Genomic DNA, 11,072 nt, shown 5'->3' on the forward strand with positions numbered 1-11,072 from the left:
CGAACATTGTTCGTTAACTGGAGCTTGTTTACCTCTCAGTTAGCGGTCACCTACTGTACATCTAACTACTAGAATTAGATGGTTTTGTTTTTGAATCAAGTTCCCCAAAAAAAAACCCCGAAATTGTAAAAACCATTTGTACCATTTTATGTTTTGCTTATTGTTTTATTTTCCTTAGCACATTGCAGATTACAGGTGTTGTTTTATATACTGTGTTGTAGTTGTATGGTTTTGTCCCTACCCTGGGTTTGTTCGATTTTTTCATCATCATTAGTCCTAAGCGTGTCTTTTTGTTACTTTCTTTTAGTTTGTAATGTTTACTTTTACTTTTAACATGTTCAGTTTTCTGCTCTTCATAGTGCATACATTTGTGTGTAGCTTTCATTCTTTCTCATTTCCGTTCATTATCATATCTTACGCCTGTTTTTGTTTTATATTCTTTTTCGTAATGTACAGCACTTTCAATAGTAAGCTTGCCAGCTTATTTGCAACAGTTTTATTTTACTGTTTGTTTACTGTAAACTCATGCCTGTAAGCGTACAGCGTGTGTCGTGTAACTGCGTGTAGACGATTTTGATTACATTGTTTGCGTTGTATCCTATTGCTAAACTTAAAACGGCTAATTCTTTAGTTTTAATACGCGTTGAAATTGTGTGTGTGTGTCTTTTTCGTATCGGAATCGGTTTTTTTAAATGCTATTTAATTCTCATTCGACTGTGACCGTTTGACTTGAGCTTAGTGTAGACGAACTAGTAAAGCGAAAAGAAAACAGCAGCACGATTACGTTCAATCATCGAAAGCCATACAGCGTAGTGTCCTGTTTGTTTTTGTATGCATCGACACACACACATACACTTTGGATAGCAGTTAAATTGGTTATAAAATTTCCGGTATATCTATAGCATTAGATTCTGTATAACATCAACAATAGATAATTTCTATGTATAATTATTGAACGAGTTGTTTTTTTTTCTGCTACTTCCGATCCAATAACAATCCCTTTCGCCTTCACAATTTTGCAACTTTTTACTGTTTGTTGTCCCAAAATGGATTGGCTATTTTTTATACCTTTTTGTTAAACGTTGGAGCATTTGAGGAGATTGAAAGAAAATGAAAATAGAGTTTTTTTGTTTGCTGTGGCTGCGCTATATTACAACTTAAGTCTAGCACGGTTTGTTCCAATCGGATGCTCTGGTTTAAAACTACAGATAAATTAACGTTTCTTTTGGTAAAGTGAAAACCGGGAATGATCCGATATTCTATAGCAGATATTGGCAATATTATCATCATAGACTAGTATTACATTACGAGCTACTTTTGGCGCCTTACTATGGAACCAAACACAACCAAAGCGTGTAGTAGACATGGGCCTGTCACCCTGTCAACGAAAAGCATAAGTAAGCTGTGTGCGGAATCAAAGCAGATTGCTTTGTAACGTTGTATTACGATTCGTGGCTGAGTGGCGTCTTGTTATCGTTTCCAGTTGACATCCCGTTCATCCTGCGATCAAACCTCAATCGGAAACATTTGAGGAATCTCTTCTTGTACTTCGAAAAGTTTTATAAACACATTCTTTAATCGCGAGAGAAACTGAAATAAGAATAAATCTCTGTCTTTTATACAAAAGCGGCAAGCGAATTAAAATGGTGTGACCATAAACTTTTGTTGTTCGGCAAACCCACTACATTAGAGATAGAGAGGCAACGGTGGTACGACAAAAGAGAAACGATAGATTCATGATGTGGTGACAATATACCCGGGTTTCGCCAATTAATCCATCGCTAGTGCACACGTCTCGTGATCGAGATGGCCGATGCATTCGATCGACGGATGGTGGCCAGAGTCCCACATGCCCGGGCCGCACCGTTTGCACAGCCCGGACAGTGTGCACGGTATCTTGGGATACTGGCGGAACTGGTGCAGCAAACCGCGCGCCTTACGCAGTATCAACTGTCCATCCATGTACATCGCTGCAACAAAACACAGAGAAAAAAATATAATAAATGAGATCCTGCAATCATCTTAACCCGCTACCACCTACCCAGCGAGCTAAAGTGTAGCAACATTTCATCCGTGCGCAAATCTTGAGCAATTACATCGTCCGCGTAGACCGCAATGATCGCCAGGCAGAGGAACAGGTGAAAGTAGTCGGTCAGATAGTTGGACCAGCACGCCTCCCACATGCGTATGGCGACCGCTTCGGTGAACTCACGTTTGAAGCATCTAGGGTGAGAGAATCAGAAATCGTTGTAGCGAAGAAGCATGATCGTTTACCCGTTTCACTCACAGTAAGATCCAACGATGACAAAATAGCAATTCCATCGCATCGGCATGCTTCTGCAGGTGCTTGTAAAAGTTAGGAACCATGAGCCGAATCAATTCCCTTAGGTAACACTGCAAACAGAGCAAGCCGGATAAAAGAGTTTCATGTTTTAGACCAGGTCTAAGCAATAAGTTATCAAGGGGCTTATCCATTAATTACGTAACATTCATAATGATTTCTATTAGTGTTGTGCTTTTTGAATATTTCATAAAGATTCATTCGAATCGAATCTCCAAAGATTCCTGAATCGCTAAAAGTTAGTGAATTGCTAATGCTTTATGAATCTGAAGTAACTAATGAATATCTGAACATCTGTTCCGACACAGACACGCAAAAAGAGGCAGAATTTACACTAGATGCAACGACCCAAAAAAATTAATTAAAACAATTTTGATAGGGATTACTTGAAAATCTATTCAATTTACTTTGCAGGACATATAGCCTTAGCAGCTGGTCCTAATAGAGCAGCTGGCCTAAGAGGATAATAATAGATCGCAACCACGGATTAGTTGCGGAAGGCCCAGGAAGCTGAACTCCATTACCGAACCGGGGAATAACCTCGATAAGAAGAAGAAGAGATCGCTTCTTCAAGAGCCTAAAACGAGAGGAAATCTTTACATACACGTTCATAAAACATTAGACATTAATGCATCTCTTTGAAAGATCCTTCTTCTATCTTCTTCTATTTGTCGTAACTACGTCCTACGCGGATATGCCTGTCTATACAAGCTTTCAAGACCTAATTCATTACCATGCAGCCGGATAATCAATCTTTGCAACGGGATATACTTTGAAAGATCCGTGAATCTCAAATCTTGATATTGAAATTCAAAGATTAATTTAGATCCAAGAATTTGAATCAGAATTATTAATCGTTAATTCGAAGGATAAGATCCTGATTTAGTATACTCCTTCCTATAGGTATGATCCTTCCCCTATACCTACCAAGTTCCGATCGATATCGTTGTCCGTCGGGGTGCAGACGAAGATCGCCCGCTGCATCAGCCCCACGAAGCACCAGAACGTTTCCGACTCGCTTTTGATCTCGCACAGCACCGGTGCCAACAGGTCGCTCATGCCCTGGGTGTATCTGAAGGAAAAAAAGGAAAGAAATGAGAATCGAACGATCTTCCCATGTGTCTCCGGCATTGGAAACGCGCTCCTTACGACATGCCCGGATTGTAGAACGCATAGTTCAGCAGTATGTTTTTCATCGTGTCAATGTTGGGATTGTCGTCCCCGGCGAAGAACGGATTGCCCCGGTCCGTCCGCACCACGTCCTTCTCGATCACGCACTGTACCGTGCGCCAGAACTGGGCCTGCGCCTCGGGCGACATCGAGTACAGGCGCCGGCGCGTAATCTCCTCGTACTCCTGGCGCCGTATCTCCCCGAGCGCGGCCCGATCCTCGAACGTCGACCCGGTGCTGTAGCAGTGCAGCAGAAACGGCCACACCGTTTTGCGCAGGCTGCGGTCCAGCCCGCCGAAAAACACGCACTTGCGGAGCTGCAGATCGTCCTCGATCTGGCCGCGCTCGTTCAGCAGCGTGCCGTAGAAGTAGTCGGTCGTAATCTTCGACACCTTGCCCTCCTCCGGGTGCAGCTCGGCCGGGCGCACCTCCGGCCGGCACACCATAAACTGCCGGTACGGCACGTTGGCCGGCTCGTCCTGCCCGGGGGCTAGCTTGATGTTGTGCAGCAGACAGTGCCACTGGTGCAGCACCTGGGCCAGATGGTCCAGCCCGCCGTGATGGAAGTGCAGTATCTTGTACTGCGATTCGCGCGACGCAATCACGAGCTGGCCGGAGGTGCACTGCTCGTCGTTGAAGAACAGGCGCAGCGCCCGCATCTGGCTCAGGTCGACCGAGAAGCGGCGACACTTGAGCGGCGCCTTGCGGCTCACGATCGGCGACGCGGACGCACTCTCCGGGAAGGCGAGGTTGTGCTTGTACGCCAGCAGCTCGGGCGACATCCAGTTCGGGTTGTTCTCGTCGCTGGAGGTGAGGGAGAGCGAGCGCAGGAAGCGTTCCGTCGCCGGCAGGGTGGCCTCCGGCGGGGAGATGTCCACGTTTTGGATGTGCGGGCTCGCGATCGTTATGTTGACGGACGTGACGGACGACTGGGACGGGAGCTTGTGATGGTGGTGCAGCTTGCCCGTGCCGCCGCCCGCCGCCGACAGCTTCGTGCCATCCTCGAGCAGGGGCTGCAGTTCCGTCTTTAGCTCCGCATCTTCACCCTCCTCTTCCTCCTCCTCGAGCAGATCGTTCCCGGCACCATCGCCTCCCCCGACCGAGGCTGTCGAGTGGTGCGCTTCGGACGTCACGATGCACCCTTCATCCACGTCGTCCTCATCGTCGGGACCGTCGTCGCGCCCGTCGTAGTCGTTGCTGTTGCACAGGCTGGCCTTGTCCGAGTTCGAGCTGATGCTGATCGTTTCCGAGTAGTCGGAGCAGTTCATCGACTTGCTGTCGCTCGTCGCCGACTGGGCGATCGTTTCGTTGTACGGTTCCAGGAACGGATTCGTGTTCGCGATCTTGATCGCCGTTGTGAACGGGTTCTCTCCGACCGGGCCGGTCGGTTTCTCCGGCTGGCCGGCCGCGCCCCTGTCCGCCCCATTACCCTTCGGCGCCGGCTGCAGCTGCTGCAGGTGGAGCTTTAGCTTGCTTTCGCTCAGCGCCACACCGTTTGCGGCCGCCCGGGCCAGGCCCACGTTTTCCACCGTCGAGGGGCACTTGCGGAGCGTCGAGTTCGGTATCCAGGTGAGGAAGAGCGTCGGACGCTTGGCATTGTTGTACTGGTCGATGAACGTTTTGGTCGTGACGGTCAGGTAGCCCGGATAGTGCAGTATGTCCGACTCCTGCCGCACAACGGCCGGCGGATGGACGCAGATGTTGTTCTTGCAGAACAGTATCTCGTTGTCTTCGTACACCAGCTCGCCCGGCCCCTCCTCCGCGTCGTCATCGCTGCCCAGGATGTAGCTGGAGGCGCGCTTCAGTATATTCACGATCGGCATGCTCGGGTCGGGCTGGGCTGCGGTGCGGTGTCACTTGTCTCCTTCGATTGCGCTTGGTTTTGTTTTTAAAGCGGAAGCTACCTAAAAATAAACACAACCTTTTTAATGCAATCCACACACACACACACACAAGGACACTTTCAATTACACTAGTGCAGCAAAAAATAAAAATAAAATAAAAACAATTTCAATCGATAAAACATTTGCTTTTGCGTCTCGTCGAATTCGATTCCTGCGACAAAATATTGATTGACAAACGCGCTCTGTACAGTATCTCAAGGGCTCGGTTCGTGTGCTCAGGGACGAATGTAGCGTGCAAGCAATGCAGAGAAAGCAGTGAAGACATCCGCGAGCATAGTAGGCTTTGGGTGCTTTAATTGTAAATTAAGGATGAGAAGGACATTATTTAACCTACAATGTCATTAGGACTTGTAGAATCGGCCCTCAACGGCCTCACAATGGGAATGTCTGACGCAAACTTGACCCAATTTCAATCCGGACTCTTTCGCAATGGTGATGTATGCACTTGATTGGCCATTTTTTCGGTGATGAGTCAAAACAAAATGCATTTTTATACTGTTCCACAGTATGCGAAAAATGTCAATGTCCCCTTGGGAGACATCTTCAAGGTAGGAGGAGGCTTCTTGCAACTTCTTTCTACCAATGGGAAAAACGTTACCCGATGGAGACGCATGGTGGCTTTTACCATTTTTCCGTACCTTATTCCAGTCCTCACTGGCAAGCTGGTATGGTGGTGGATTCGCTTCAGTTCCACTTATCGGTGACGGTGCATCCACCCCAAAAAATGGTACTCACATAATCACGCACACACACACGGACACACACACACGCACACTAAAATTGCTCACTTCTATCCTAACAGCTTGGCTTGATTTTGGGGCAGAGCAGCTTTCGTTCTGGAAGGACTGATGGTATCACACTACCGTATAGCAATGCTCTGCACTTCCGGCTGTACTTTATGCATTATTTTCACTGCAATCGCAAACAACACCCTGGTCCGGAGTTGGCGAGATGATTTACCCCCGTTTGCTGTGTGGCACACGGTCACGAAATTATTGATCGGTTTTGTTCGCTTGCGGGGTTAAAAAAAAAGAAGAGGCGAGGAAAGGAGCGCGGTGCAAAATGTCAACGACGACCCCGTTGCTTCCGCGAAACGGGGAATATGCACACAGCTGCTGCTGCCGCCGACGACTGACGTTTCGAAAAGCGTTTGTCCTGCGCGTGCGTTTTCCTTCCGTGTGGGGTGAACCCCAACATCGCCTCCCACACTAGTCGGCTCTCCGCACACGACTCGGTATGTTTTCGATATGTTTTCGTCGTAAAGTGTATGCTGCTGCTGCTGCTGCTGTTTTTAATTTTCTTTTGCCACTCTGTCCCGCCGCGGAATGACATGTTTCGTTTGATGGGGAGCTAACAAACAACCATCAACAAAACGGTCTGTCTGGGTGTGTGTATGGGTTTGCAAATCAATTTCAGCCTCAGCCGCGGATGTGTCACAGTAGGCGAGACACTATTACGGCGACTATTGCGAAACGGTAACAAGCAAACGGGGCGAAGCCAGTGCTCGGTGCAATGATTAATTTGCCCCCTAAAAAGTGCCCTTTAAAAGGGGGAAAAAGGAAGCAAAGAAACGGCACGTTTTTAGCGCTATCTCGCCTTCCGGAGCTAAACGATAAGGTGGTTTTAGATAAAAACCCAGATTCCGTTGCTAAATATTGTTGCTTGTAAAAAAAGCGGAAGATAAGCTGCGAGGGTGCGAGTGTGTGTCTGGGTTGAAAACGCGACATTTGCACACCGAACACAGCACATCTTTTTTTTTTTAAATTAAATGTTGTAGCACATTACTGACACGTTTTATTATTTGCTAGCGCATTAATTTAGCTTAAAGTTTAACTTTACTTAATACAACACTTAAAGCATTAGTTCACTCGTTCGCGCTTTCGCACCTTTCGTGGGGTTTCCGGCTAATATCATGGATGGTGGTTAATTGGACACGCTTCACTGCTGCAACATCCGTCCAAGCCCTGGAGGGGAGAATTAATGCGTATTAAAGCACAATTTTCTAAGCGAGAGAGAGAGGGAGAGAGGCCACAGACTTGTCTGCCTTTTTTTTCTACTCACGCGTTAACGTTTTGACGATCAGCAGCAGCCCGCGGGTCACGATGTACACGGTGGCGGCGGGTATCTTCACAATCAGCGTCACTTGATCGAGCAGCGACGTGTTCGGCTGCGTAACAGCTGTGTGCATGCCCATGGTTGCGAGCGTATTAATGCGCGAGGTGTGGTTTTGGCGAACGTTTCGGCCCTTGCGCTCCTGTTATGGGGAGAGGGCAGGAGATGGGGGGAAGAATCTTATCATTTCGGGGCTAGGCCGAATCGATAGAGCGCGAACGAACGGTGGAGGAAAGATTTACTATGCACGCGGCACAGGGCGCAGATTAGTGAGGGAAAGTCTTATTTTTTTTTGCAAACCCAGATATCTGGGTAACAGGCACCGCACCACAATATATTGTAATTAGTACGTTAGGTGTGTGTGTGTTATCGGTGGGATAATGCATTAGTTCTTCGCCTGTATTAAGTAACATTATCATGCAAAATTGACCTAAATTAATCAATTGGTTATTAATTATTATTCTGTAATAGAAGATAGCACTGAATTCTTTCGCTTGCGGTTGTTTAAATTGTTTCATTTTGTTAATTTGGCTAGGTTACAGGGATGCGCAAATACATTTCAAAGATCCCTTTTGCTCCTGAGAGTGCGCTGAAATTAATGGGCTCTTAACACAATTAAAAAGAGATATTTATGAAGATCCCTTAATAGACTTAAAACCAAAACCAATCCCATACTGGTCCTGACACCAATAGATTACATATTCTGGCCCAAGAACCTAATTGGTACTGATCCTATACCGGTCTTAGAGCCGAACCCAGACCGGTCCTAAAACTTTTCATGAACCCGTGCTGGTACGGGATCCGGTCATGAGCCTATACCTGCCCTGGAACATATCATAAACCCATACCGGTCCTAGAACTGATATTGAAACCATACTGGTCCTGGAATCTATCAAAAATCCATATCAGTCCTGGAACTGAAAGTAAACCCATAAAGGACCTGGAACTGATACTGAACCCATAGTGATCCTGGAATCTATCAAGAATCCATATAGGCCCTGGAACTGAAAGTAGACCGATAAAGGACCTGGAACTGATCTTAAACCCATACAGGACCTGGAACCGATCAAGGAATCCATATAAATCCTGGGACTTAACCTAAACTGACACAGGAGCTAGAACTGATACTGAACCCGCACTGGCCCTGGAATCTATCAAGAATCCATGTAAGTCCTGGAACTGAAAGTAGACCGATAAAGGACCTGGAACTGATCTTAAACCCATACAGGACTTGGAACTGATAGTGAACCCATACTGGTCCTGGAACTGATACTAAACCCATACAGGACCTGGAACTGATACTGAACCCATACTGGTCCAGGAACTGATACTGAACCCATACTGGTCCTGGAATCTATCAAGAATCCATATAAGACCTGGAACTGAAAGTAAACCCATAAAGGACCTGGAACTGATACTAAACCAATACTAGTCCTGGAACTGACACTGAACCCATACTGGTCCTGGAACTGATAATGAACCCATACTGGTCCTGGAACTGATACTGAACCCATAAATGATATGGAACTGATACTGAACCAATATTGGTCCTGGAACTGATACTGAACCAATATTGGTCCTGGAACTGATACTGAACCCATACTGATCCAGAAATAACTTCCTATTTCAATTAGTTTCAAGAACAGTACCCGGAACTGATCCTAATACGAATACGGAACTATACTTGGACCTGGTACCGGGTATGAAACCGATACAAGTCCTGTAGGAATTAACGTAGGAGATTTAATAGAATTTTTGTGGTGATTCAAATTGGTACGTTTATTCAGTCTGAATAAAATAGCTTATAATACTAATACGAGACAGAGAGAAATGATTTATCAACATAAAACACGACGTTGATGTGTGTTAAAAACTAATAGCAGAGAAAAAGGGCCCCCGGAAAACTACTACACTTACACGGCGGCTGAGCGGCTCGCTCTTCTCAGGAAAGGTTAAGCGTGCTCATGATTTTGTCCAGATTCGTCTGCAGCTGCTTCAGCTCCATCAGCACGTTCGGGTCGATCTTGCGTATGAGCGATTCATCGATCACGTCCAGCTCGGTCGGTCTGATGGCAATCATACCGTTGGACACGGGGATATTTACGTTGGCGCTCGACTCCAGCATGCTGCAGGAAGAGAACATAAAAAAAAAGCATTAAAGTACCGTACCGTAAATGATTAAAGTATAAAGCTTGCACTTACTTCGCGGTAACGACCGGACTGCCTGTGAGCGAGAAAACCGACTCGCCCTGTTTCGCGTGCCGGATCATTGCCAGGGCGGCGTACGGTTGTACCTTTGGCGTGATCACACCGTAGCCCCGATCGGCACTGATCGCTTTGGGGCGATTTGTTGCGAGCGAGCTCTTCAGCTTCGAACGGGAAGTACGTTCCGAACCCGGCGGTGGTGCTGCTACTGCGGCCGCTGTAAGGGCTTTCACGGTCGATCCTGGCTGCTGCATTCGTCCGGCCATTGCACTCTGGGGCATGAACAGCGTGCGGTTAACGGTCGGTGTCGCGATCGCGCTGGTAGATTTGCTGCGGCGCCGTGTTCTGGCCGACATCAGCGGACCAAAGCGTGCCTTAGACGACGGCTTGAGCGATCCCATCCGGTACGTGTCGCCCTGCTCGCTCTCCTCTGTAAGGTAACCTGAGCGTTATGATCCACGGTACGGAAAGTGGGTGTTTTTTGAGTGTGCGTGTGTGTGCGTGTATACCAGCCACCCAGCGTTAACATGTGCGTATGTTTGATATGAAAAGAGGTGCGAAGAGAGAAAAAAGTGGGAAACGAAAAACAAACACCGGTTAGTTACAAATTATGAAGCAGTTGATTAGTGACGTGATGGTGACATGTTGTTTAAAAAAAAATGGAATTAATGTCCGCCTCAGACACACTTACCATCGTCTTTGGACTTTTTGCGACAAGATTTCTCCAGCAGGGCGCTCATGTTAGCGCTAACCGTTTGATTCAGCTGAGGCGAAGTGTTCAGCTCTTCCGTTGCTTTTTGCTACGCAGAGAGAATAGGGATGCAATTTTTTTTATGTATATCGGCAGGAGGTGGACACCAAGTTGGCAAACTTACCATTGCGCGCAGCTCGCCCATCGTGAGAGAGAGCAAGTTTTTGGGGATGCGCGAACGCATCACCTCAAACGCCCGGTTCAGCCGGTCCATATCGTTCTGGAACTTGAGCTCGATGTTGGTCAGATGGCAATCGGCTGAAACCGAGGGGAACACAACAGCAATGAAGGACCGTTTGTTTTGGGACGCGTACCAGTGCCCAGCTTACTTACATATGACGTCAAAATCGCGCAGCTTCATCTCAATGTACAGCTTCGAGTCGGAACTGTTCTGACCGCGCTTGGTAGCCGCACGGGACACCTTGGTGCGGACCATTTTTGGGGCTTTTGTGGTTTATTTTCTGTTCGGAGAAAACTCTACTCACTTTCCAAGCGCGTCTTCGATGCAGGGAGGTTTCGCTGGGTACAACTGACGAGCGCGGAAATGCGTTGGGCGATGCGAGTTTGAAGTTTGAAGTTTTGTTTATGT

General features: G+C 47.1%; 2 protein-coding genes across 6 annotated transcripts; both read right to left on the bottom strand.

Moving 5' to 3' along the window:
- Positions 1–139: 139 nt before the first annotated feature.
- On the bottom strand, positions 140–7,655 carry LOC121599471 (TBC1 domain family member 16). 4 transcript variants are annotated; one of them, XM_041927299.1, is made up of 7 exons: positions 7,477–7,655; positions 7,302–7,379; positions 3,491–5,415; positions 3,269–3,413; positions 2,288–2,394; positions 2,042–2,223; positions 140–1,970 (listed from the first exon to the last, which is right to left on the bottom strand). In XM_041927299.1, the coding sequence occupies exons 3-7, from the start codon at positions 5,332–5,334 to the stop codon at positions 1,771–1,773; spliced, it is 2,478 nt and encodes an 825-aa protein (XP_041783233.1). In that variant the 5' UTR covers positions 5,335–5,415; positions 7,302–7,379; positions 7,477–7,655; the 3' UTR covers positions 140–1,770. The 4 variants fall into 4 exon arrangements, with proteins under 4 accessions (XP_041783233.1, XP_041783235.1, XP_041783234.1 ...); XM_041927301.1 differs by lacking the exons at positions 7,302–7,379; positions 7,477–7,655 and adding an exon at positions 6,054–6,928 and having other exon boundaries at positions 3,491–5,411; XM_041927300.1 differs by lacking the exons at positions 7,302–7,379; positions 7,477–7,655 and adding an exon at positions 6,054–6,927.
- Positions 7,656–9,262: 1,607 nt separating this feature from the next.
- Positions 9,263–11,051, bottom strand: LOC121599231 (borealin-like). Of its 2 annotated transcripts, none has more exons than XM_041926888.1 (5): positions 10,817–11,051; positions 10,608–10,741; positions 10,424–10,532; positions 9,730–10,162; positions 9,263–9,653 (listed from the first exon to the last, which is right to left on the bottom strand). In XM_041926888.1, the coding sequence occupies exons 1-5, from the start codon at positions 10,917–10,919 to the stop codon at positions 9,470–9,472; spliced, it is 963 nt and encodes a 320-aa protein (XP_041782822.1). In that variant the 5' UTR covers positions 10,920–11,051; the 3' UTR covers positions 9,263–9,469. The 2 variants fall into 2 exon arrangements, with proteins under 2 accessions (XP_041782822.1, XP_041782821.1); XM_041926887.1 differs by having other exon boundaries at positions 9,730–10,174.
- Between the last annotated feature and the right edge of the window lie 21 nt (positions 11,052–11,072).

The sequence above is a fragment of the Anopheles merus genome, chromosome 3L (genome assembly GCF_017562075.2).
Source record: "Anopheles merus strain MAF chromosome 3L, AmerM5.1, whole genome shotgun sequence".
Classification (NCBI taxonomy): domain Eukaryota; kingdom Metazoa; phylum Arthropoda; class Insecta; order Diptera; family Culicidae; genus Anopheles; species Anopheles merus.

Bases quoted from the DNA above. Each gene is read 5' to 3' on its own strand.
- LOC121599471 (XM_041927299.1), bottom strand. From the start codon at position 5,334: ATGCCGATCGTGAATATACTGAAGCGCGCCTCCAGCTACATCCTGGGC. The intron at 3,414-3,490 runs GTAAGGAGCGCG...TTTTTCCTTCAG, and splicing joins TTCTACAATCCGGGCATGTC to ATACACCCAGGGCATGAGCG. The intron at 2,224-2,287 runs GTGAGTGAAACG...CTCTCACCCTAG, and splicing joins TGTCATCGTTGGATCTTACT to ATGCTTCAAACGTGAGTTCA.
- LOC121599231 (XM_041926887.1), bottom strand. From the start codon at position 10,919: ATGGTCCGCACCAAGGTGTCCCGTGCGGCTACCAAGCGCGGTCAGAAC. The intron at 10,533-10,607 runs GTAAGTTTGCCA...CTCTCTGCGTAG, and splicing joins TGGGCGAGCTGCGCGCAATG to CAAAAAGCAACGGAAGAGCT. The intron at 9,654-9,729 runs GTAAGTGCAAGC...CTCTTCCTGCAG, and splicing joins AGTCCGGTCGTTACCGCGAA to CATGCTGGAGTCGAGCGCCA.